The sequence below is a fragment of the Rhinatrema bivittatum genome, chromosome 6, assembly GCF_901001135.1.
Source record: "Rhinatrema bivittatum chromosome 6, aRhiBiv1.1, whole genome shotgun sequence".
NCBI lineage: Eukaryota > Metazoa > Chordata > Amphibia > Gymnophiona > Rhinatrematidae > Rhinatrema > Rhinatrema bivittatum.
The window spans coordinates 19,886,283-19,908,934 of NC_042620.1; the positions used below are offsets into that span (position 1 = coordinate 19,886,283).

Consider the following 22,652-nt stretch of genomic DNA (forward strand, 5'->3'; position numbering starts at 1 on the left):
ACCCCCCCAAGACCTGCCAAACATCCCTGGTGGTCCAGCGGGGGTCCAGGAGCGGTCCGGGAACGATCTCCTGGGCGTGAGCCGTCGGCTGCCAGTAAACAAAATGGCGCCGACAGCCCTATGCCCTCACTATGTCAGTGAGACCGACCGCTGCTATTGGTCGGTCTCAGTGACATAGTGAGGGCATAGGGCCGTCGGCGCCATTTTGTTTACTGGCAGCCGACGGCCCCTATGCCCTCACTATGTCACTGAGGACCGACCAATAGCAGCGATCGGTCTCAGTGACATAGTGAGGGCATAGGGCCGTCGGCTGCCAGTAAACAAAATGGCGCCGACGGCCCTATGCCCTCACTATGTCACTGAGACCGACCAATAGCAGCGGTCGGTCTCAGTGACATAGTGAGGGCATAGGGCAGTCGGCGCCATTTTGTTTACTGGCAGCCGACGGCCCACACCCAGGAGATCATTCCCGGACCCCCGCTGGACCACCAGGGACGTTTGGCAGGTCTTGGGGGGGGTCAGGAGGGTGGGGGGTTGCAGGAAATTAATTTGTCAGGTCTTGGGGGGGGGGGGTTGTAGGAAATTAAGTCGGCAGGTCTTGGGGGAGTCGGGGGGGTGTTTGTTAGATTTTTGTTTGGTTTTTTTTTATATTCGCTCCATAAGACGCACATACATTTTCCCCCCACCTTTGGGGGAAAAAAGTGCGTCTTATGGAGCGAAAAATACGGTAGTTTTAAATGTGCCCCATGCTAACTTCATTGAGTGCCCCCTAGTCTTTCTACTATCCGAAAGGGTAAATAACCGATTCACATCTACCAGTTCTAGACCTCTCATGATTTTAAACACCTCTATCATATCCCCCCTCAGCCGTCTTCTCCAAGCTGAAAAGTCCTAACCTCTTTACTTTCCTCATAGGCGAGGTGTTCCTTTCCCTTTATCATTTTGGTAGCCCTTCTCTGTACCTTCTCCATCGCAATTATATCTTTTTTGAGATGCGGCGACCAGAATTGTACACAGTATTCAAGGTGCGGTCTCACCATGGAGCGATACAGAGGCATTATGACATTTTCCGTTTTATTCACCATTCCCTTTCTAATAATTCCCAACATTCTGTTTGCTTTTTTGACTGCCGCAGCACACTGAACCGACGATTTCAATGTGTTATCCACTATGACACCCAGCGTGCACATTTTTTGTGCATCCATTTTGGATGTGGGTTTTATGCGCACATAATCTAGGTGAAAGCTTTAACCATTCTGCACACTTACAACTATGACGTTCGTAGTGAAGAAGTCTAAGTGCTTAATCATTTGTGCTGCATGCCACATCAGAGCCATTCAGCTGGAGCTGTCTTTAAGCCTGTGACAGCACTGCCTGGACGCTCGGTGAGATTTACCTCCTGATTTTGCCGACGATGGTCTATCTCCTCAGTCTGCGGGGGTGTCTCCTCCCTCGGTTGATCCATGGACCGAGTCATTAGGAGACACTCGCTCTCAGGATCTCAGCTTCGGGCATATGGGGCCTGGAATGGACCTGTCCTCCTTTTCCTGGGTAGAATTCTTCCAGGGATTGCAGATTTTTCTACTGGGGCACTCTTCTGAGTCAGTAATACCTGCTAATGTAGGTCCGTGCGCTCAGAGTGCTCCTCCGCTTATCTCCACGGTCAAGTGCCATGGCGCAGCACAGTGTGACAAGGCTTGAATGCAGGTGGATCAAGATGATACCAATGCTGATGGTGGTGGCTCTTCCGATGAGAAAGGGGAGATTTCCCCCAGATTTTGAACATTATAGAAATCTTCTCTGTTTCATAGAAATGGGTTGCTGAGCTTGATCTCTCAGACCTTGAAGATCCTCGGAGTGGCTGGGTCTGACCCCTTGGGGATGCAGAAGAAAGATCCCATTCTAGTCACCCTACGCAAGGCTTCCTGTTTCTTTCCCCTTCTGGATCTGGAATGGAGTGTGCCATAGGCATCCTTTAAAGGAGGAAGAATCTTGGTGGGTTTATATCCCTTGGATCCGCAGGCCAGAGAGCAGTTGCGTTTCCCTAAAGTGGATGCCTTTGTGTGTTCTGTCACGAAATGTACCACCATCCTGGTGGAGGGAGGTGAGGCACTGAAAGATGCTCAGGATAGAAGGACTGAGGCTATTCTAAAGCAAGCCTTTGAGGTAGTGACAATGAACTTGAAAATTGCTTCTTGTTTCGCTTTGGTAGCTCAGGCTACCTTGCGTCTTTGTCAAGATTCTGCTAGCGCCATGTCCGTTCTTGGACTTATGATAGAACCGGGGGCTGCCACCTTAGCTGATATGGGCTGTGACTTGCTTTGACAGCCACCACAGGAATTGCTTTGATTATTGTGGCCAGGTGGCATCTGTGGCTGTTCAACTGGTTGGTGGATACTATTTCAAAGGCTAAGCTGCCCTTCAAGGCTTGCTTTTGTCTAGCAGTGAATTAGAAAAACTGGAAGGTAAATGGGGAGAGACCCAGGCCCCTCATTTGCCAGAGGACAAGAAACCCATTGCCCAGTCTTTTCGGGCAGGTGGCCACTCTTGAGACTACAGGCGTTTTCAGCCTTATAGAATAGATTCTTCCCTGTGATCCCTGTCCCTTCCATAGTCTCAGTCCTTTTGCCCCCGAGGATCTTGAAGGGATGCAGGCTTCAGGGTAGAGCCTCTCTGTCTTCCCAGTGAAGGTTTATGGGCTCACCTGGTGATGCAGAAAACAGGTGGTCACCTATTCTGTTTTTATCATAGGGAAGTCCATATTATTTCGGATCAATGGGTTCTCGAAGTGGTTTGGGATGGGTATGCTCTCAAATTTCATCACATTCCTCTGGCTGCAAAGAGGGTAGAAGTTGAAACGACATTACAAAGGCTGTTGAACCTGAACACGGTGATTCCTGTTCCCGAATTGCAGAGAAATAAGGGCCGCTATTCCATTAATTTTGTCATGCCCAAGAAGGAAGGGTTGTTTTGTCCCATACTGGATCTCAAGGGCATCAACCGACATTTATAAGTCAAGCATTTCAGGATGAAAAGTGTATGCTCTGTCATAATGGCAGTACAAGCATGGGAGTACCTCACTTCTCTAGATCTGACGGAGACGTATCTGCATATTCCCATCCTTCGGGAACATCAGCGATTCCTCCAGTTTGCTATTCTGGATCGTCATTACCAGTTTCAGGTCTTGCCTTTCGGGCTTGCCAAGGCGCCCAGGACTTTTTCCAAGATCATGGTGGTGGTAGTGGCAGCCCTCCGCAAGGATGGCATTCTATTTCATCCCTATCTGGACGACTGATTGATTTGAGCCAAGGATGTGCAAGAGAATCTTCGTGCTTCTGGCAGGGTAGTTTCCTTACTACAGGAGCTAGGCTGGGTGGTGAATCTGGGCAAGAGCAATTTGTAGCTGTTGCAGACCCTGGAGTACCTCGGGGTACAGTTCAATACAAGGTAGAGCAGAGTATTTCCTCTGGAGTCTCAGATCCACACATTGATGATGTGAATTCGATCCCTACAGAACTCTGTTCATTCAACTGTGTGGTCTTATCTGCAGTTCTTGGGGTTGAAGGCTGCTACATTGGAAGTGGTTCCCTGTATGAGGGCTTAATGCAGCCTCTTCAATGCACATTGCTCTCCTAATGGAGTCTGCAGTCGCAGAACTATGTGGTGAGGTTGCTCCTTCCGTTAGAGGTGAGGGCCCACTTTTACTGGTGATTACAGGCAGATCATCTCAGGAAGGAAGTTTCCCTGAAGTCGCTGGATTGGTTGGTGCTCACAACAGATACAAGCCTCCGGGGTTAGTGGTACAAGGGTACTGGAATGCAGCAGAACGGCAGTGGAACATCAACAGACTGGAGGCATGAGCAGTTTGGTTAGTGTGCCTGCAGTTTGCTGAGTGGCTAGAGACTTGGCTGGTCCAGATAATGGCCAACAATGCGATGATGGTGGTTTACATCAATCATCAAGGTGGAACCAGGAGTCAGCAGGTGTTGGAGGAGATAGATGCGCTCATGGTGTGGGCAGAGCAGCATCTCCTAAGCATATCTGCTTCTCACATTGCCAGAAAGTACAATATCAGAGTCGATTTCCTCAGCAGGAGAAGCTTGGACCCAGGCGAATGGGAGCTGGCGGAAGAGATTTTTCAACTCCTGGTGAACTGCTGGGGCCTACCAGATCTAGACCTGTTGGCCAACTTCAACAATGCGAAGATTTCATGTTTCTTCAGTCGTAGGCAGAACCCTAAAGCGATGGGCATAAACACTATCGTTCAGGAGTGGCCAAGTGGTGCCCTGCTGTATGCGTTCCTGCCCTGACCTTTCATAGGTAGGCTGGTACGAAGATTGCAAGCCAAACCAACACTGTCCTTTTAGTTACTTGAAGGCCTTGATACGCAGATCTCCAGACTTCTGGTGGGCAGTTCCCTTTGGCTACCATCTCAGATGGATCTGTTATATCAGAGCCCATTCTGCACGAGGATCCAGATCGATTCTATCTTAGTTTGTCCATTGAAAAGGCTCAGTGGAGGGAGCACTGGCAACATGGTCAATGATTGCCTGCTTGGTTAAGGAAGTCATTATGGCAGCCTTTGTGGCTGCTGAGGTGGCATTGTAGAATACAGTTTAACCTGACTTTGACAAGGGCTCAGGCAGTTGCGTGGGCAGAGCTTCATTTGTTGTTGCCTGCTGAAATTTGCCGAGTGGCGATATGGTTATCTTGCAAACCTCCTCTAAGCAGGTTGTTAGAGCTAGGGAGGATGCCATGTTTACATGGGCAGTATTGATTGGACTGCTGGCAGCCTCCCGCCCTTCTCAAGATTAGCTATGGTACATCTCACTCATGGGGATTGACCTGCCAAAATGCTGAGGAAGGAGAAATTACTACTTACCTGATAATTTGCTTTTCTCTACTAAGGGCAGGTCAATCCCCAACCTGCCCTCGGCTGCCACTGTTTTAGTTTGTAGTTAGCCTTTCTTCAGGCGAGTAGGGGTATGATTCCTGCTCTTCATTGAAAAGAAGTAAGTGGCTTCTTTAGCCCTTAGTTTATTAGCTATGTTCCTTCTTTTGGCTAAGCTCAGTCTTCCTGTTGGTTCGGAAACATGAATGGTTGATTGTTAATAGTAATGTTCAAGTATAATCAGTTTTGTTCACAGTTTAGCTTTTCCAGAAAATACTGGCGGGCTGATGTTGGGGCGTGATATGGCTGTGATGTCTCCTTTTGCTCCATCTACTGGCAGAGGTGCATAACCCACTTGTGAGGACTGACGTGCCCTTACTAGAGGAAAGGAAATTATCAGGTAAGTAGTAATTTCTCTTTGCAGAGGAGCTGGGGCTGAAAGATGTAGCAGCTGTCAGGTTGGGACCAGGAAGATCAGCAGCTACCTGGGGCCAGGAGAAACCTGGGTGGTCTGGGACTGGGACCAGGATCAACAGCCTCCAGGGTCAGACTGCAGAAGAAAGGAGAAAGTAGGGAAGAGAGGCTCAAGGGAAGAGAAAAAATGTTGGGAGAGGGAGGGGAATGGAAGAACAAAACACATCAAAAGAAAAAGAAGCAAGAAGAATAATGATTAAAAAAAAATGCTATAAAGAATTTTCCCCCTCGATCCTAAGAATTTTGGATGGTGTCTAAGTTTTCTAAAGATATTTCCAGTTCTGAGTTGCGATGATCTCAAAACCAGATGAGGAGGAGTAAGGAAACATTACTGAGAAGATACTGATGTAAAAGAGAGGACCAGTTTTACATTATTTCAACTGCTGTTCTTTAATATTTCTATTTCTTTGCAATCTGAAAGTACAAAGATTCACAGGTTCTTCAGAATTGCTAGAGTTTTATAGTGCCGTCCATGAACACAAATTGCACAAAATCCATTGCATGGTTAACAGGCCCCCCCAATGTGGATCTTCTAATCCAAGAAGAGATTAAGATCAAATGGCTTATAGAAACAAGATTTAAAGTTGGCTGTGCAAATTTCAGAGTTTTATGTACTAGGGATTGTACTAGGGCACTAGGCCACCTAATGCTTCCTTCTAAAGACACCATCCTCCTGCCCATTTGAGCACTGGGAAGGGAGGGGGGGCATTTTGTACAATACCAATGTCTTTCACCACCTAGAATTATAAAAACTGTAAGTTCAATACTGCATTCATACATTTTGTACTCAGCCTCATTCATTTGCTAAAGTTTTGATCTCATCATGTAGTATAAGAAAACAATTGGTGCTAATTTTTGTGTTGCCAGTTTCAGCAGAAAAGGCAGAGCTGAAATCAACTCTTGTCCCCTATAGCAATATATTTTAGAACTTTTATTTGTGATCCTGCTCAGCTTCTCCTTCCATTAGCCCCCTGGTGGGTTGTAATCAAATGAGAGCAAAACACATTGGAAAATGCTGCTCTACTCATTTGCTCCTTCTATCCAATCCCTCTTCTAAGATTTTAGTAGTGTGTCAGCTCCTAGAAATACAAAGACACAGTGGGAGGGTTGCTTTTTGAACAAATGACGGATTTAATTTGTATTAATTTGTAACAAATATGAAATAGGTTTATGACTGAATTTTTCCCCCTTCTGCCCTTTTGTTGAAATTTTATATTTTCTGTTTGGTTTGCTTGTGGTGTTGCAGCAAAAGCATGCCCAGGAATATGGAAGGATCTTCAAATCTCACTTTGGTCCACAGTTTGTGGTGTCTATTGCCGACCGAGCCATGGTTGCCCAGGTGCTAAGAGCAGAGAGGACTTCACCACAAAGGGCAAACATGGAGTCCTGGAAAGAGTACCGAGATTTGCGAGGGAGGTCTACGGGACTTATTTCTGCGTAAGTAAGATCCAGGCTTCATTGTCTTAACATAAACCATCTGAAGAGAAGTGGTTTATTTTTTTATCAGCTTGGAGGACAGGGATATAACTAAACTAGGGTAAACTTCTAGAACACTACATTCAAGCTGATGAAATACTATCACATTACATGCTTCCATGTCAGATTAATGGCCTTAAATGTGTGCAGACACACAGCACAAACTCACACCGCTTCCAGATGTTATTTGCAAGTGCTACATTTAAGAATTGTCCAAAAGTTCCACAGTGTTTTATGTGCAAGCTTTTGCTTGCATGATTTGAAGTAGCAGGAAATGGTATCCTTGGACCAAAGCTGTGCTATTTCAGAATGATGCAAACACTCCTTTTGCTTTAAACATTAATCTGGCCTCACAAGTTAATGGAGCTTACCTGGATCAGCCACCCTATTGCTTTAATTTACATATCTGTGAATGTCTATATTGTCAATTTCTTGTGGACAATCTCAACTGGGCAGAGTAGATGGGCTAGTTTGACTTTTATCTGCCATCATTTACTATGTTTACTGTATTGATGGTTTGTCTTGAGCCCTATTTTGGGTTCAAGATCAACAAGTTGGGCACATTACTGAGCAAGCATAGGGTGACCAGGTGTTCAGTCTGCCTAGCATCACTGTTTCTGCCACTCCATGCTTTTCCACCTCTTGTGTTGTAGGGTTTCAGAGCACTAAGGTCCTTGTATCAGACTTTTTCCTCTCTCTGCTGCGGTGGGTCCTGGGCAGTAGTCTGCTATGAGTTGCGTTGTCAATGTTGCTCTTCTTCATGTTGACCTTCAGGACATCTTTTGAAAGGGAAATACTTGTAAAAATCAAGCAATGACTGCAAAAATGCTTGCTAATTACAATGAATGTGTGTAAACGTTATTTAATTTATATGCATTCTCTGAGAATATATGTCTTTGTGAATCTTTTTCCTCTGCTATGGCAGTAAAGATCTGCAAAATGAAGCAAAAGAATTAGTTCATCCTGCCAAGCCAGCTCTCAAGGAGTTACAGTGTCTGGTGCTTCAATTTGCATATCTTTACCACTGCGTCACAACTGTAAATATGTCACTCATTTCATATTGTAACAACTCAATAGTGTTACTGCTATGTAAATATTACATGAATAATTTTCAGGGGATTTTCTGGATTTCTTTCTGTTTGGTTAGCCGCAGTGATTATACATAGCTAGTTTGATTTCTCTTTTGTTTTAATCACAACCAAAGAAAGGATTTGCCAAAAACTTTGGTGAAATGGAGAAATTCATTCTGATTTATTAAAAAAAAAAAAAAAAAAAAAAGGCTTATTGAAATTCTCAAATAACCAGGTTCCAAGTGTGAGTGGAAGTCATCCCAACATTGTTTCATGTTTGTGGCCTCAAGTGGCCACAATTTCATTATTCATTGAGAGTTTTGCCCCCCTTGAATACCAGTAAACTTGGCCACAAAGGGCTGCTTTAAAGACTAATGCATCATCATTACTGGAATAGAAGGAGATTGTATCTTTATGCTCTTTAATCAAAAAGCTTGTTATAAATTGGTTAAAAATTGAGCTCTACATTTTCTGTGAAATCAGCTGCATGCACAAGTGAATATGCCATTTGTTGACTGAAAAATAAATACCTGAGAAATTCCTGTGTTTTCTTCCCAGTATAGAAGAAAATAAATATCTGTGTTTTTGACCTTTACAGGGAGGGGGAGAATTGGCTGAGAATGAGAAGTGTGTTGAGGAAGAAAATCCTCAAACCCAAAGATGTGGCTGTTTACTCTGAAGGAGTCAATGAAGTCATTTCAGATCTTCTCCAACGAATCCGCACACTCAGGAGCCAAGAAGCAGATGGCGAGACAGTGACTGATGTTAACAACCTTTTCTTCAAGTATTCTATGGAAGGTAAGGTTCAGTTTATGATGCTATTATGATGACTGGAGACCTCCAGTCATCATAATAGCATCATACCCCACCTCTTTAGTGTTGTAACTCGATCTGCATCAGTTTAGTTCATAGAAATGCACACTGTATGTATGTATGTATGTAAGTATGAGGGCCTGGAGAATCTACCTTTTCCCAGAGCCATGCTATTATTAGTGGCAGTAGAGAGCATTAGAGACAACAGCTAATACGTGTTATAAAATTGCTAGAAGAAATGAAATCCCTGCTTAAAAAAATATGGATTACATTAGTACAATCTAACTTTATGTATATATTTAGTTATTAATCTCTCAATCTCGGCTACCAAGTCCTCACCGTATAATCATACAGCCAATAACCAACATTTATGGGAACTCCAAATTAGTTATATTATGACAATTTTTCTTTTTATAATAATAAGGGAATTAGTATCAGATTTTAATGTGCTCTCATGTATACAGTCGTCTGGCTCTTGCCTGCAATGGGCTGCAACCAGTTTCGTGTATGTAGCACTTGATTTCACTTCATTTACTATTTCCCAATATTTTTTTTTCTTCAATCATGCATATATAATAACCTTACTTTAAAAACCGTTAAAAGTGCACACAATTCAACTTATCTCAACTTCTTGCCGTAACTTAACAGACACCCCAGTGTTCTTCTTGCCATGACTTGAGTTGATTAAAGTGAGCAACGTGCAGGGCAGCATTAAAAGAAAAAAAGAAATTGTTTCCCAATCAAGTTTTAGAACACTGAGGTGTCTGTTAAGTCACGGCAAAAAGAACATTGGGGTGTCCGTTAAGTTATGGCAAGAAGTTGAGATAAATTGAATTGTGTGCACTTTTAAAGGTTTTTTAAAGTAAGGTTCCTCATAAATTTATTTTATTTATTTATTTAGTGCTTTTTTATACCGGCATTCATGATACAGATCATATCATGTCGGTTTACAAATAACAAGGGTCGTAACCTAACTAACTATTAACATGGTATAGAGAATACAAAAGTTACAATGAAACAGGGGTGCTGGAACTGGGAAGAGGAAGAAATAGCAGACAGTAACTAGATAACTGTATCAATTATTTACAAATTGTTGAGTGATCGTTCGTAACAGCTGGGGGCTCTTGGTTTGTGGAAAGGCCTGTTTAAATAACCACGTCTTAAGCCTTTTTCTGAAAGTCAACAGGCAAGGTTCTTGTCTGAGCTCTGGTGGGATAGTGTTCCAAATAGTTGGTCCCACTGTGGAAAAGGCCTGTTCTCTGGTGGTAAGATGGTTGGTGGATTTTGTTGGGGGGGTATGCAGGGATCCTCTGTAAGCTTCTCTGATTGGTCTAGAGGATGTGTGAAGTCTTATTGGGAATTGAAGATCCAAGGGGGCTTGGTTGTGAATGGATTAGTGAATGATGGTGAGGGACTTGTGTAAAATTCTGAAGCTGATTGGTAGCCAGTGCAAATTTCTGAGGATAGGTGTAATGTGTTGGTTATTGGTTTTCTCACAGGACAAGCAGGATGGTAGTCCTCACAAATGGGTGACATCGAGGATGGAGCCCACCACGGAAAACTTCTGTCAAAGTTTAAACAGAACTTTGACTGGCCCCTACTGGGCATGCCCAGCAAGGCACTGACCCTGCAGCCAGCAGGGGTCTCCCTTCAGTCTTCTTTTTTCCGCGCAGCAGTTGCCACGCGGTGAAAGGAGCTCTCTAACACGTTCCTGACAGGAATTTGGAAATTAATTTCCTAAGAAAATTTGCCCCTCAGGGGTCTCCCTTCGACAAATTTTTAGTCATCTTACGGAACCCGGTAATTTTTTGCCTTTTCCATTGACTACCGTCGATTTTGGCCCTCGAGGCCTGTTGGCACTTACCGATCCCCAGCCTAAATTTTGGCTTCCAGCCATGGCAACGGGGTTCCGTCGTTGTCCGGATTGTACCCGGACTATGTCCATCACAGACCCCCACAGGGTTTGTGTAATGTGTTTGGGTAGTGAGCATGATGTCCTGACTTGCACCAAATGTGCCTTAATGACACCCAAAGGTCGCAAAGCCAGGATGGAGAAGATGGGGCTCCTCTTCCAGCACCCACCCCAACACCATCGATAGCATCGACGTCCTCGGAACCGGCACCGTCGAAGTTGTACCACCATCGTCAACCCTCCGGTGACCGTCCGCCATCGATCGCTTCTCGGCCGTCGACTCCTGTCCCTTCCCCGGATGGGCGAGGGGATCGGAAAGAAAAGCATCGCCATCGACGGCACAAGTCTCGGCCTGTCGAGGATCCACAGCCATCGACCTCCGCTCAAGCGAGCCACCGACAAAGAAGCCGCGAACAGACGGACACCCTCCACGTCTCGTTCGCCGGCATCGAGGAGGAAACCCTCACCCTCTCGGGGTGTGGGGGCCGTGATCCCACCGGTTACGGTGGTCCCTCCGGCCCTGCCTCAGCCTCCCTCTCCCGTCGAGCCGGGTATGGTTACCCCTGGTCTCCGGGCAGAACTGGACCGGCTGGTCCAGGAGGCCATCGAGAAAGCGATGAAAAGAAATTACAACCTCCATCGGCACCGTCTCCGGCACCGGTTCCAGTGCCGCCCCCGGCACCGATGCCGGCACCGGCTTCGCCACCGAGGAGGGAACCGTCCACCGAGCCGTTGGTGCAAGCGCTAGCACCGCTACTGAGCCGCATGGAGGCACTCATGACGGCCCTTCCATCGGTGATTCCAGTGCCATCGACAACACCACCGTCTCCGACTGGTTTCTCATCGGCAGGAGAAACACCGTTTCGACTTCCCCCTTCCGGGGGTAGTTCCATCGGTACCTTCTGGGATTTTCCACCGATTATCCACCTTCGGCTCATCGATTCCGCGCCAGGCACCGATTCCATCGGCAGCACCGAAGCCATCGATGCCATTCATTTTGGTTCCACCTACCGCACCGATTCCACCTCGGTTTCCATCGATGCCTTCAGAGCCTCAGCCAGGTCCATCAGGGCTACAAGCCCCAACATGATCCCTACGATACCTGGGGTGATGATGATGATACTTCTTCTGACACAGATTTGCCTTCGCCACCTTCTCCTACAGAGAGTAGAAAAAGATCTCCTCCTGAGGATCTACCTTTCATTACTTTTGTGAAAGAGATGTCAGAAGTTGTACCTTTTCAACTACAATCTGAAGCTGATGACAGACACCAGATGATGGAACTGCTTCAATTTCTGGATGCTCCAAAAATCATCGCTTCTATTCCTATTCACCAGGTGTTTTTGGATCTGCTCAAGAAAAACTGGGAATCTCCTTCCTCTGTTTCCCCAGTCAACAAGAAGGCTGACTCCAATACCTTGTCCAGTCAGCACCAGGTTTTCAAAAGCCTCAACTGGATCATCGCTCTGTTGTGGTTGAGGTCCGCACAAAAGAAGGCCAAGCGTCTGAAACCACATTCTTCTACTCCACCTACCAAGTACAATAAATTCCTGGATAGTGTGGGACGAAAGGTATATCATGGAGCTATGTTGATTTCACGCATAGCTTCATATCAACTTTACATTACTCAGTACAACAGAGCCATCCTTAAGCAGATGCAAGACTATGCTGACACATTACCAGACCAATACCAACCGCAGCTTCAAGCCCTTCTTCACAAAGGATTTGAGGCAGGGAAGCACGACATCAGAACTGCCTATGACATATTCGATGCTTCCACGAAGGTTTCAGCCACAGCCATCTCAGCCAGACGTTGGGCTTGGTTAAAGTCCTCCAACCTTCGTCCAGAGGTCCAAGATCGTCTTGCTGATTTACCCTGCTTAGGCGACAATTTGTTTGGAGAGCAAATTCAACAGATTGTGGCGGAGTTAAAAGACCACCATGAGACGTTGAAACAACTCTCATCTGTCCCGCCTGAGGTGTCCTCCAAGCAACCACCAAAGAAGGACTCTAAGAAGTCGTTCTTTCGACCACGTCGCTACTTTCCTCCATCAGCTAGGGCTCGTCCTGCACGGTCCTCCAGCAGACCTCAGCCTCGTCAGCCGAGAAAGCAAAGACCTACTGTAGCCCCACCTCCTGGGCCTACGGCGGGCCTTTGACTTCCCTGTACTGAGCACATGCCAAATCCCTCTTCCACACATCCCTGTGGGAGGTCGTCTGTACCACTTTTTACACCGTTGGAAACAGCTCACCTCAGATCAGTGGGTGCTAGCAATTATCGCACAGGGTTACCACCTCAACTTCATAACTCTTCCGCCAGACTCCCCGCCCCTTCAGGCATGGAGTCTAACCAGCCATTTGACTCACTTACAACAAGAAGTATCCCTTCTTCTACAATCAAATGCTATAGAACCGTCCCTCCTTGTCAACAAGGGAAAGGATTATATTCCAGATTACTTCCTCATACCAAAGAAATCAGGGGGACTACGTCCAATTCTGGACCTTCGAGCCCTCAACAAGTATCTGCCAAAAAGAAAGTTCAAGATGGTAACCCTGGGCGCCTGCTCCCTCTCTTACGAAAGGGGGATTGGCTGTGCTCTCTCGACCTCAAGGACGCTTATACCACACATTGCGACTAACACAATCTCATCGCAAGATCTGCCGTTTTCTGATAGGCCACGACCATTATCAATACCGGGTACTACCTTTCGGGCTGGCATTCTTGCTCCACGGGTCTTTACCAAATGTCTCGTAGTGGGTAGCAGCATTCCTCAGGAAGGAAGGTGTCCACGTCTACCCCTATCTGGACGATTGGCTAATCAGGGCCTCCACCCCTCAACTTGCCTCAATCCTCCCTGAAGTTGACAATTCACACACTCCTTTCCTTGGGGTTTCTTGTCAATTACGAGAAATCTTGCTTAGTCCCATCTCAAACCTTATCCTTCATTGGAGCGGACTTGGACACCTTACAGGCAAAAGCCTACCTTCCACTTCAATGAGTTCAAACGCTTCATGTCCCTAGCTCGCCAGCTCCAGCTCTAACACACTGCCACAGCTCGCCAATTCCTCATCCTCCCTAGGACCACATGGCATCTTCGGTTCAAGTCACTCCCTTGACCCGACTAGCCATGAGAGTAACAACAATGGACTCTACGACACCAATGGATTCAGGCTTTTCAGCCTCTGTCCTCCATTGTCACAGTTACACAAGCGCTACGCCTGTCTTTAACCTGGTGGACAAACTCAAGTCAACCTCCTTCAAGGCTTACCCTTTCTCTCTACCAGATTCCACAGGTAATCCTAACCACCGATGCTTCCCACATCGGTTGGGGGGCCCATGTGGACGAATTGCAAACCCAAGGCGTTTATGCGTCACCAGAGGAAGCCGAACACCAGATAAATTTCTGGAAACTTCGAGCAATCCGCTACGCGCTCAGAACTTTCAAAGATCATCTATCGAATCAGATAATCTTAATCAGACAGACAACCAAGTGGCCAAGTGGTACATAAACAAGCAGGGAGGCACAGGCTCTTCCTTCTGTGTCAGGAAGCTGTGCCAGATTTGGGCAGAAGCCCTCTCCCATTCCATGTACCTCAAGGCCACTTACTTGCCCGGGAGTAGACAATGTATTGGCAGACCAGCTGAGCCGTGTCTTCAAGCCACACGAGTGGTCACTCGATCCTCTGGTAGTGACCTCTCTGTTTCACAAGTGGGGTTTTCCCCGCAATAGACCTCTTTGCGTCCCCTCAGAACCACAAAGTGGACGATTACTCTGCTCTCTCATTCGGAGCCAACACTCTCAGCCGAGGGATGCCTTCTCCCTCAAGTGGACGACAGGTCTGCTTTATGCATTCCCTCCACTTCCTCTTCTGTCAAGGACTCTCGTGAAGCTACGCCCAGGACAGGGGAACCATGATCCTGATAGCACCCCACTGGCCACGCCAAGTGTGGTTTCCCATACTCCAGGATCTCTCCATCCGCAGGCACATCCCTCTGGGAACGGATCCGCATCTGCCTCACTCAAAACGACGGATGCCTCCTCCATCCAACCTCCAAGCCTTGTCCCTGACGGCATGGATGTTGAAAGGTTAGTCCTTCAGCCTTTTAACCTTTCAGATTCGGTTTCTCGTGTCCTGATAGCTTCACGAAAGCCCTCCACCAGAAGATCCTATTCATATAAATGGAAAAGGTACACATCATGGTGCACTTCTCAGTCCCTTGATCCCCTTTCCTGTCCAATCTCTAAGTTCTTGGACTATTTATGGCACCTATCAGAATCCGGTCTAAAGACCTCTTCCATTAGGATGCATGCCAGTGCGGTAGCCGCCTTCCATAAAGGTATAGAGGGTGTCCCTATTTCAGTACAACCCCTGGTGACACGCTTCCTTAAAGGCTTGCTCCATCTGAAACCACCCTTACGTCCTCCGGCCCCATCTTGGGACCTTAATCTGGTTCTTGGTCGTCTAATGAAACCACCTTTCGAACCTCTGCACTCCTGTGAATTGAAGTATCTCACATGGAAAGTATTATTCCTGTTGGCCATTACTTCAGCTCGCAGGGTTAGTGAGTTACAGGCCTTAGTCACCTATCCGCCTTACACTAAACTCCTGCAAGACAGGGCGGTACTCCGCACTCACCCTAAATTTTTACCTAAGGTAGTTTCTGAATTTCATATCAATCAATCCATCATACTACCTATCTTTTTTCCCAGGCCCCATTCCAACTCTGGGGAAACAGACTCTGCATACCCTAGACTGTAAACGGGCTCTAGCTTTTTACCTAGACCGTACAGTTGCTCACAGGAAGAGCACTCAACTGTTTGTCTCCTTCCATCCTAACAAGTTAGGACAACCTGTGGGTAACAGGCTCTTTCCTCCTGGTTGGCGGACTGCATTTCTTTTTGCTATCAGCAAGCTGGCATTCCTTTTCAAGGACCGTTGTAATAAAGCACACTCTGTGAGGGCCATGGCCGACTTCGGTAGCACACCTTCGATCGTGCCGCTTCCTGACATCTGTAAAGCTGCAACCTGGAGTTCCCTCCATACCTTTGCAGCCCACTATTGTTTGGACAAAGCGGGAAGACAAGACTCCATCTTCGGCCAATCTGTCTTGCGTAACCTTTTTCCAACATGATCTGCCAATCGTAACCTTTTTCCAACCTTTTTCCAACCTTTTTCCAACATGATCTGCCAATCGGCCAATCTGTCTTGCGTAACCTTTTTCCAACATGATCTGCCTACCACACAAGCTAGAGACCTAGGAGTAATAATAGACAACCGGCTAAACTTCAAGGCACACATCAACAAAACAACCAAAGACTGCTTCTATAAACTTCAGGTCCTGAAAAGGATAAGACCTCTTTTCCACGCTCAAGACTTCAGAACGATCATCCAAGCAGTCATTTTTTCGAAACTAGACTATTGCAATTCCCTATTGCTAGGTCTACCATCATCATACTCCAAACCCCTACAGATGGTTCAAAATTCAGCAGCCCGAATCATGACAGCGCAAGGAAAAGAGACCACATATCCCCCGTCCTGAAAGAGCTTCACTGGTTACCAGTCTACTTCCGCATCATGTACAAAGCCATAACCATCACCTACAAAACTATACATCAACTTACCACTCTCGATCTTCAATTCCCTCTCCAAACACATAATTCTACCAGACCTACTAGAGATGCTTATAGAGGCTCCCTCCAAGTTCCCCCAGCGAAAACGACCAGACACATCACCATAAGAGATCGCGCCACCCTCCACAGCTGGCCCTCTTTTGTGGAAATTCATTCCTACAGACCTCAGACAGGAGCCCTGCCTCCCAACTTTTAGGAAAAAACTTAAGACTTGGTTATTCAAACAAGCATTTCCGGACACAACCCAATGACACATTCCAATGACTCCTAAAACACCACTCCTCTTGTATATAACATTTATTCTGTATACTATATTTAAATTGTATATTGTTTAACCATCTCTTTTCTCTCCTCTCTTCTTCCTTCTCCAAGTTCGGCTACCCTTGTTAAATGTAACTGTACTTTCGGACACCACAGTTCTAGTTTTTGTTTATAATGCACTCCTGTTCGATGTAAACCAGCAAGATATGTTTTCATGATTGCCGGTATATAAAAACTCTAAATAAATAAAATAAAATAAAATGTACCAACACCCTTCCACCTTCCCGGTAGGGTGCGGATGCCCTTTCCCAAATTCCACCCCAGTTGTTGTGCCTGTTGCACGCCGTTGGGTGCATTTGGTGCCAGTCAGGACATCCTCAGCTCGGTACTCACCCATTTGTGAGGACTACCATCCTGCTTGTCCTGTGAGAAAGCAAATGTTGCTTACCTGATGTAACAGGTGTTCTCACAGGACAGCAGGATGTTAGTCCTCACGAAACCCGCCCGCCACCCCGCGGTGTTGGGTTCGTTTTATTTTTACTTTTTAGGCACTGCCTGTAGCTTTGAAATCAGACTGAAGGGAGACCCCTGCTGGCTGCAGGGTCAGTGCCTTGCTGGGCATGCCCAGTAGGGGCCAGTCAAAGTTCTGTTTAAACTTTGACAGAAGTTTTCCGTGGTGGGCTCCATCCTCGATGTCACCCATTTGTGAGGACTAACATCCTGCTGTCCTGTGAGAACACCTGTTACATCAGGTAAGCAACATTTGCTATATTAGTTATTTATATTATTGTTATTCCCCTACAGTTTTTAAGTATAATTGCACTTCATGAACAGCTTAGATAGTGGTGATCAAAAGATCAAATGCAGTTCACTACTCGTCAAATGATGGTCCCCCTAATTGAGCCTGTAGCATTGGAGATTTGTTAGGTGAAGAGTTTGGGTAGGAGGGGCTCACATAAACTCTGCCTGTGAATTTATAGGTGGTTTTATAATGTGAATTGTTGGAAAGAGATTTCTGATAGTGTGATTACACTGAACAGCCACTAGACAGCATTGTGTCTGGTAAAATTACACAATGCATGTGACTGAGGGTCAGAAGAAATTCCCTAGGGGAAGCTCATATGGAGACTATATAACTTTGTGCTTGAGGTTTTGGCAGGGGGGATTAGGTGGAACCTTTTTCTTGAATTGGGGACTCTGCAGGGGCTTTCTCCCTCAAGGGGAAAGGCCTAAGGCTTGGAGGTATTTTTCCTCATGAAGAAATAACCAGGTGACCCATTCTGGGTCAGTGAAGAAGGGAGCGGAGCATGGAGCTCTGCTGTCATGGAAGACTTGGGGGGTGGGTGAGGAGTTCCAGGGAGATTTGAGTGGGAGAATCCAGGGAAATCTCTGTAAAGTCTCAAGGAACTGAAGGGTGAGATTGAACTGAAAGATGTAAAAAAAGAGTAAGAGAGATTTGTTTTGGTGAAGGGGATGGGTATTTCAAAACAAATTGAAGTTTAATATGATGGTGAAGTAACAAAGGGAAAAGGGGTCTGTACCTTTTGGGGAAAGCAATAGTTATATTAGTCAAGTCTGATTAAGAAGTTGTTTTCTTTGAAAATTGTATGCAACTGCATCCCAGCTTAAAAGTTTACGAACTCCTGATCTAATCAGTGCATTTTAAAACCCCTCTTTTTTGGTGTTTTTTTTTTATCCCAGGATAAGCAGGATGATAGTCCTCACATATGGGTGACATCATCAGATGGAGCCCTGACATGGAAAACTTCTATCAAAAGTTTCTAGAAACTTTTGGCTGGCACACTGAGCCCACTGAGCATGCCCAGCATGCCATGATATTCTCAGCCACAGGGGTCTCCCTTCAGTCTCTTTTTTTCCGCTTTGCTGTAAGCATAGCGTATTAGGAGTTCTGTGAGATTTCCCTCACTTATTTCCTCACGGAAAAGATAATATTTTCAGTCACAAAAAAATTGTCATCGGGTCTCCCTTCGACATAGTAATCGGTGAGTATTTTTTTGAGTCAATTTTTGGTCGATTCCTGTCACCTTCACTCGGTATCCGCAGGTCATCGACCGTTATTTGGCCTAAATTTTCTAATATGGCCTCCGGATTAAAAACATTTCCAGATTGTAACCAAACTATATCAATTACCGACCCGCACAATGTTTGTGTTTTGTGCCTGGGATCAGGCCACGATGTCCAGGCTTGTACAACTTGCGCCCAGATGACACCAAAGGGCAGGCGTGCCCGATTGGACAAAATGGAGGAGCTGTTTAAGAAACTCACTCTGTCATTGTCGATGTAGTCTCCAAGGAAAGTATCACTCTCTGTTGAAAAACATCAAGGAAAAAAGAAGACCGATGACCGTCCGACACCGACTCCATCAGGGTCCTCCATAGCGTCTTCTTTGACATCTAAAGAACATCGAGAAAAAAGACGCCATAGACACCGTTCCGTCACCGATCCATCGGATGGAATGGCACCCGCATCGACATCGAGCTGATGCCCAAGCGAGTCCAGGTACTAGAACCAACACTCCCTTCTGTACCCGAGGAACCGAGGCGCTGTCCACCGGGATCGGTGTTAGAGACTGTGCCACCACGTTCAGTCGTGGAAGTGCCAGTAGCATCAGTCTTACCTTCTCCTGTGACAGTGGACCCAGTCCCAGTCTCCAGGGAAGAAGTGACTTCCATGGTCCAGCAGGCCATCGTCGAGGCTTTTCGAAAATTTCAGCCTCCCTCCATGCCACCATCGGTACCAACACCGGCATAGACATCGGATCCGTCGATTTTTCAGCCTTTGCTGAATAGAATCGACGCATTGATTGGAGTTTTTCCTCCACCGGCATTGACGACACCGACTCTTCCGGTGCGGCCATCGACTCTATCGATGCCAAAACATACACCGATGGTTCCTTCGATTCCAATACCAGGCTCATTGGAGGATGATGACAGGGACTCGGATTCCGTCCTGGGACCATCGGGCCTTCAACATTGCCGAACACCGGCAAGACCATTGATGCCATTAAAGGACCCCTCGATGCCATTGCGTCCCGGTCCATTGGGTGTCGCCCAACATCAAGAACCATCGATTCCCCATCGATACCTTTATTGCCTCCTATGCTACCAAAGCAGATTCCATCTCAACTATCAAAATCTGCTTCTAAAACGAAACACCATCTGCAAACACAAGGACCAGATGATCCTGAATCACCTTATCATCCTCAGTTTACTCCTTGGAAGGATGTAGATACTGACACTGATTCAGAGGAATTACAGTCTGAACCTTCTCCACCAGAAGAGAGGAGGAAGTCCCCTCCCGAAGATTTGTCATTCACAAATTTTATAAAGGAAATGGCGAACACAATTCCTTTCGAATTACTGACTGAGGAGGACACAAGGCCCAAGGCTCTAGAATTCCTACAATTCGTTGACACACCAAAGGAGTTCATGAAGTCCTGTTGGAACTTCAGCATAGGTTATGGGAGCATCCTTGCTCTGCACAGGCTGTAAATAGAAGAACAGATGCCACATACCTGGTGCAACATACCCCAGGTTTCCAAAAACCTCAATTGCCTCATCACTCTGTGGTTGTCGAATCGGCTCAGAAAAAAGCCAGGAAACAAAAACCACACTCTTCTACCCCACCAGGAAAAGAACAGAAGTTCTTAGATACCTTAGGGAGAAAGGTTTTTCAGGGGTCCATGCTGGTATCTCGCATTGCGGCATACCAGCTTTATATGACACACTACCAAAGAAACTTGTGGAAGGAAGTTCAAGGTATTGCTGATGATCTCCCTCAGCAGCAACAACTGGCTTTGAACACACTAATTGCAAAAGGGCTTGAATCTGCAAACATGAGGTACGGGCAGCTTACGACTCATTTGAGACGTCTGCCCGCCTATCAGCATCGGGAATTAATGCAAGGAGGTGGGCTTGGCTCAAGGCCTCGGACCTCAGACAAGAAGTCCGAGAGAGACTGGCAGATCTTCTTTGTACTGGAGAGAATCTCTTCGGAGAAAAAATTCAGGCTACTGTCTCCCAGTTGAAAGATCACCACAAGACACTACATCAACTCTCTAGACTACCATTGGATCAGCCATCCTCAATAAGAAAATCGACCAGAAGGGAAACCAGAAGACTCTTCTATAGGCCTATAAGATATTGCCCACCTTCTTCTTTAGCGCGTTCCTACCGTCCACCACAAAGGGGATGTGCACGCCAACCAAAACAGACAAAAACCCAGCCACCACCACAAACTGGACCAGCAGCTGGTTTTTGAAATGAATCAAGAGAACAGAAGCCTCTCCATCAACCCTATGCCCCACTTACCTGTAGGAGGTCGACTCCATCATTTCAAGCACCAATTGAGTCTCATCACAAAAGACCAATGGGTGTTAGCCATACTAAATCGGGGATACCGTCTAAAATTCAAAACAATACCCCCGCATTCGCCACCCATTTCACTTTGGACAAGCATGGTCATCGCACCTCAACTTCAAGGAGAACTCTCTACTTTGTTGACTGCCAGGGCTATCGAACCAGTTCCCCGGTCTCAACAAGGCAAGGGGTTCTATTCCCGCTATTTCCTAATTCCAAAGAAAGCAGGCGACCTTTGCCCTATCTTAGACCTCCGCAATCTCATCAAATTTCTTCAAAAAGAAAAATTTCGGATAGTATCTCTGGGAACCATCCTTCCATTGCTTCAACGGAGAGATTGGCTCTGTTCTCTAGATCTTCAGGCCATTTATGCACACATACCCATTTCCACACAACATCACATGTATCTACGATTCGTCAATTCCTAAGATTACGGCGTCTTTGCTCGACCCGTGAAGAATTTTTAAAACAAGCACAAATCATGACATCCCGTTTTATGTTGAGAGGCTATCCCACAAAAGTGATTCGAAATGCCTTCAAGCGGGCTCTTTTTGTAAATCGAGACTTACTTTTTCTTCCCCAGTCCTCCTCATCGGAGCCTACTAATAATTGCATTCTCCCATTCTCTACTCTGAGTCGAGAAGTCATTAAAATTATTCGCTCACATTGGCATGCCTTGTCTTTACATCAGACGTTCCAAGGCCCTTTGCGGTTTACCTTCCGTAGGGGGCGTAATTTAAGAGACAGACTGGTTCATGCATATCGAGGCAGGGTTGATGCGTCCCCTTCTGGAGCTTATACACATCGGCCGTGTGGGCACTGTATAGTATGCCACCATTCGGAGACTCTTTCATGTGTTCAACACCCTATTACTAATAAAACTTTTTATCTAAAAACTAATTCTGACTGTACATCACAAGGAGTGGTTTATATTATTAAATGCCCATGTCCTCTTTTCTACGTTGGAAAAACCTCCCGCAAAATCAAAACCCGGATTATCGAGCACTGCTCGAATATTAGAACCTCTTGTCTCACACTGGATGAGCTTCTCTCACAGTGTTGCAGACTTGCGGTTTTTTGTCATTGAGGTAGTTCCTAAGTCAGCTCGGGGGGGTAACTATGCAGAACATTTGGGTAGACAAGAACAAAAATGGATTTTTACTTTGAATACTGTGTCTCCCAAAGGTCTAAATCGGGAGATCGAATGGTATCTGTTTTCTTAACCATGTTGTTTAACCTCCATAATTTTCTCTGGTAGTCCGTCTTTGCACTGCTACGGGGCGCACAGACTCTTGGGAACCGGTGATTGGCTCCCATGCAAATTGTGATCAACTCACCTGTAATTTGGCGCCCAAACTCTGTCTTTAAATACCTGGTTGTACTGAGGGTTAATGCACTCCCTGCCATGTTTTGAAATGCGTTGCACCAAGGTATGTAACTATTGATTTTATTTGAGTTCATTGCCGGCCTAAGTCCATTGTTATGTCCTGATCTTTAACTATTTTAATTTTCAGATTCATTAAAATTTGTGGTCCCTCCCGATGCAGCCACCGGCGAAACACGGGACCGTGTCGGGGGACTTTTGAATATTTCTTGCGTTGGAAATATAATGCAGTAGAGTTGCCGCAATAAAATATAAAAATTATTTCTTGCAAAAAAGAGTTTGGAAATCCTTTGATCGGGACTTAAAATTAATCTATCTGCACTTTTTTGATTCGGTTAATTGAAATCTCCCATTATTAT

General features: G+C 45.9%; 1 protein-coding gene across 2 annotated transcripts in view; it reads left to right on the top strand.

Annotated features, from left to right (window-relative positions):
- LOC115093434 (cytochrome P450 27C1) overlaps window positions 1-22,652 on the top strand; it is a 156,852-nt gene that overhangs the window by 15,593 nt on the left and 118,607 nt on the right. For both annotated transcript variants that reach the window (XM_029605134.1, XM_029605135.1), the window contains exons 2-3: window positions 6,612-6,802; window positions 8,510-8,709. In XM_029605134.1, coding sequence (XP_029460994.1) covers window positions 6,612-6,802; window positions 8,510-8,709 — 391 coding nt within the window. The remainder of the gene's footprint in view (window positions 1-6,611; window positions 6,803-8,509; window positions 8,710-22,652) is intronic.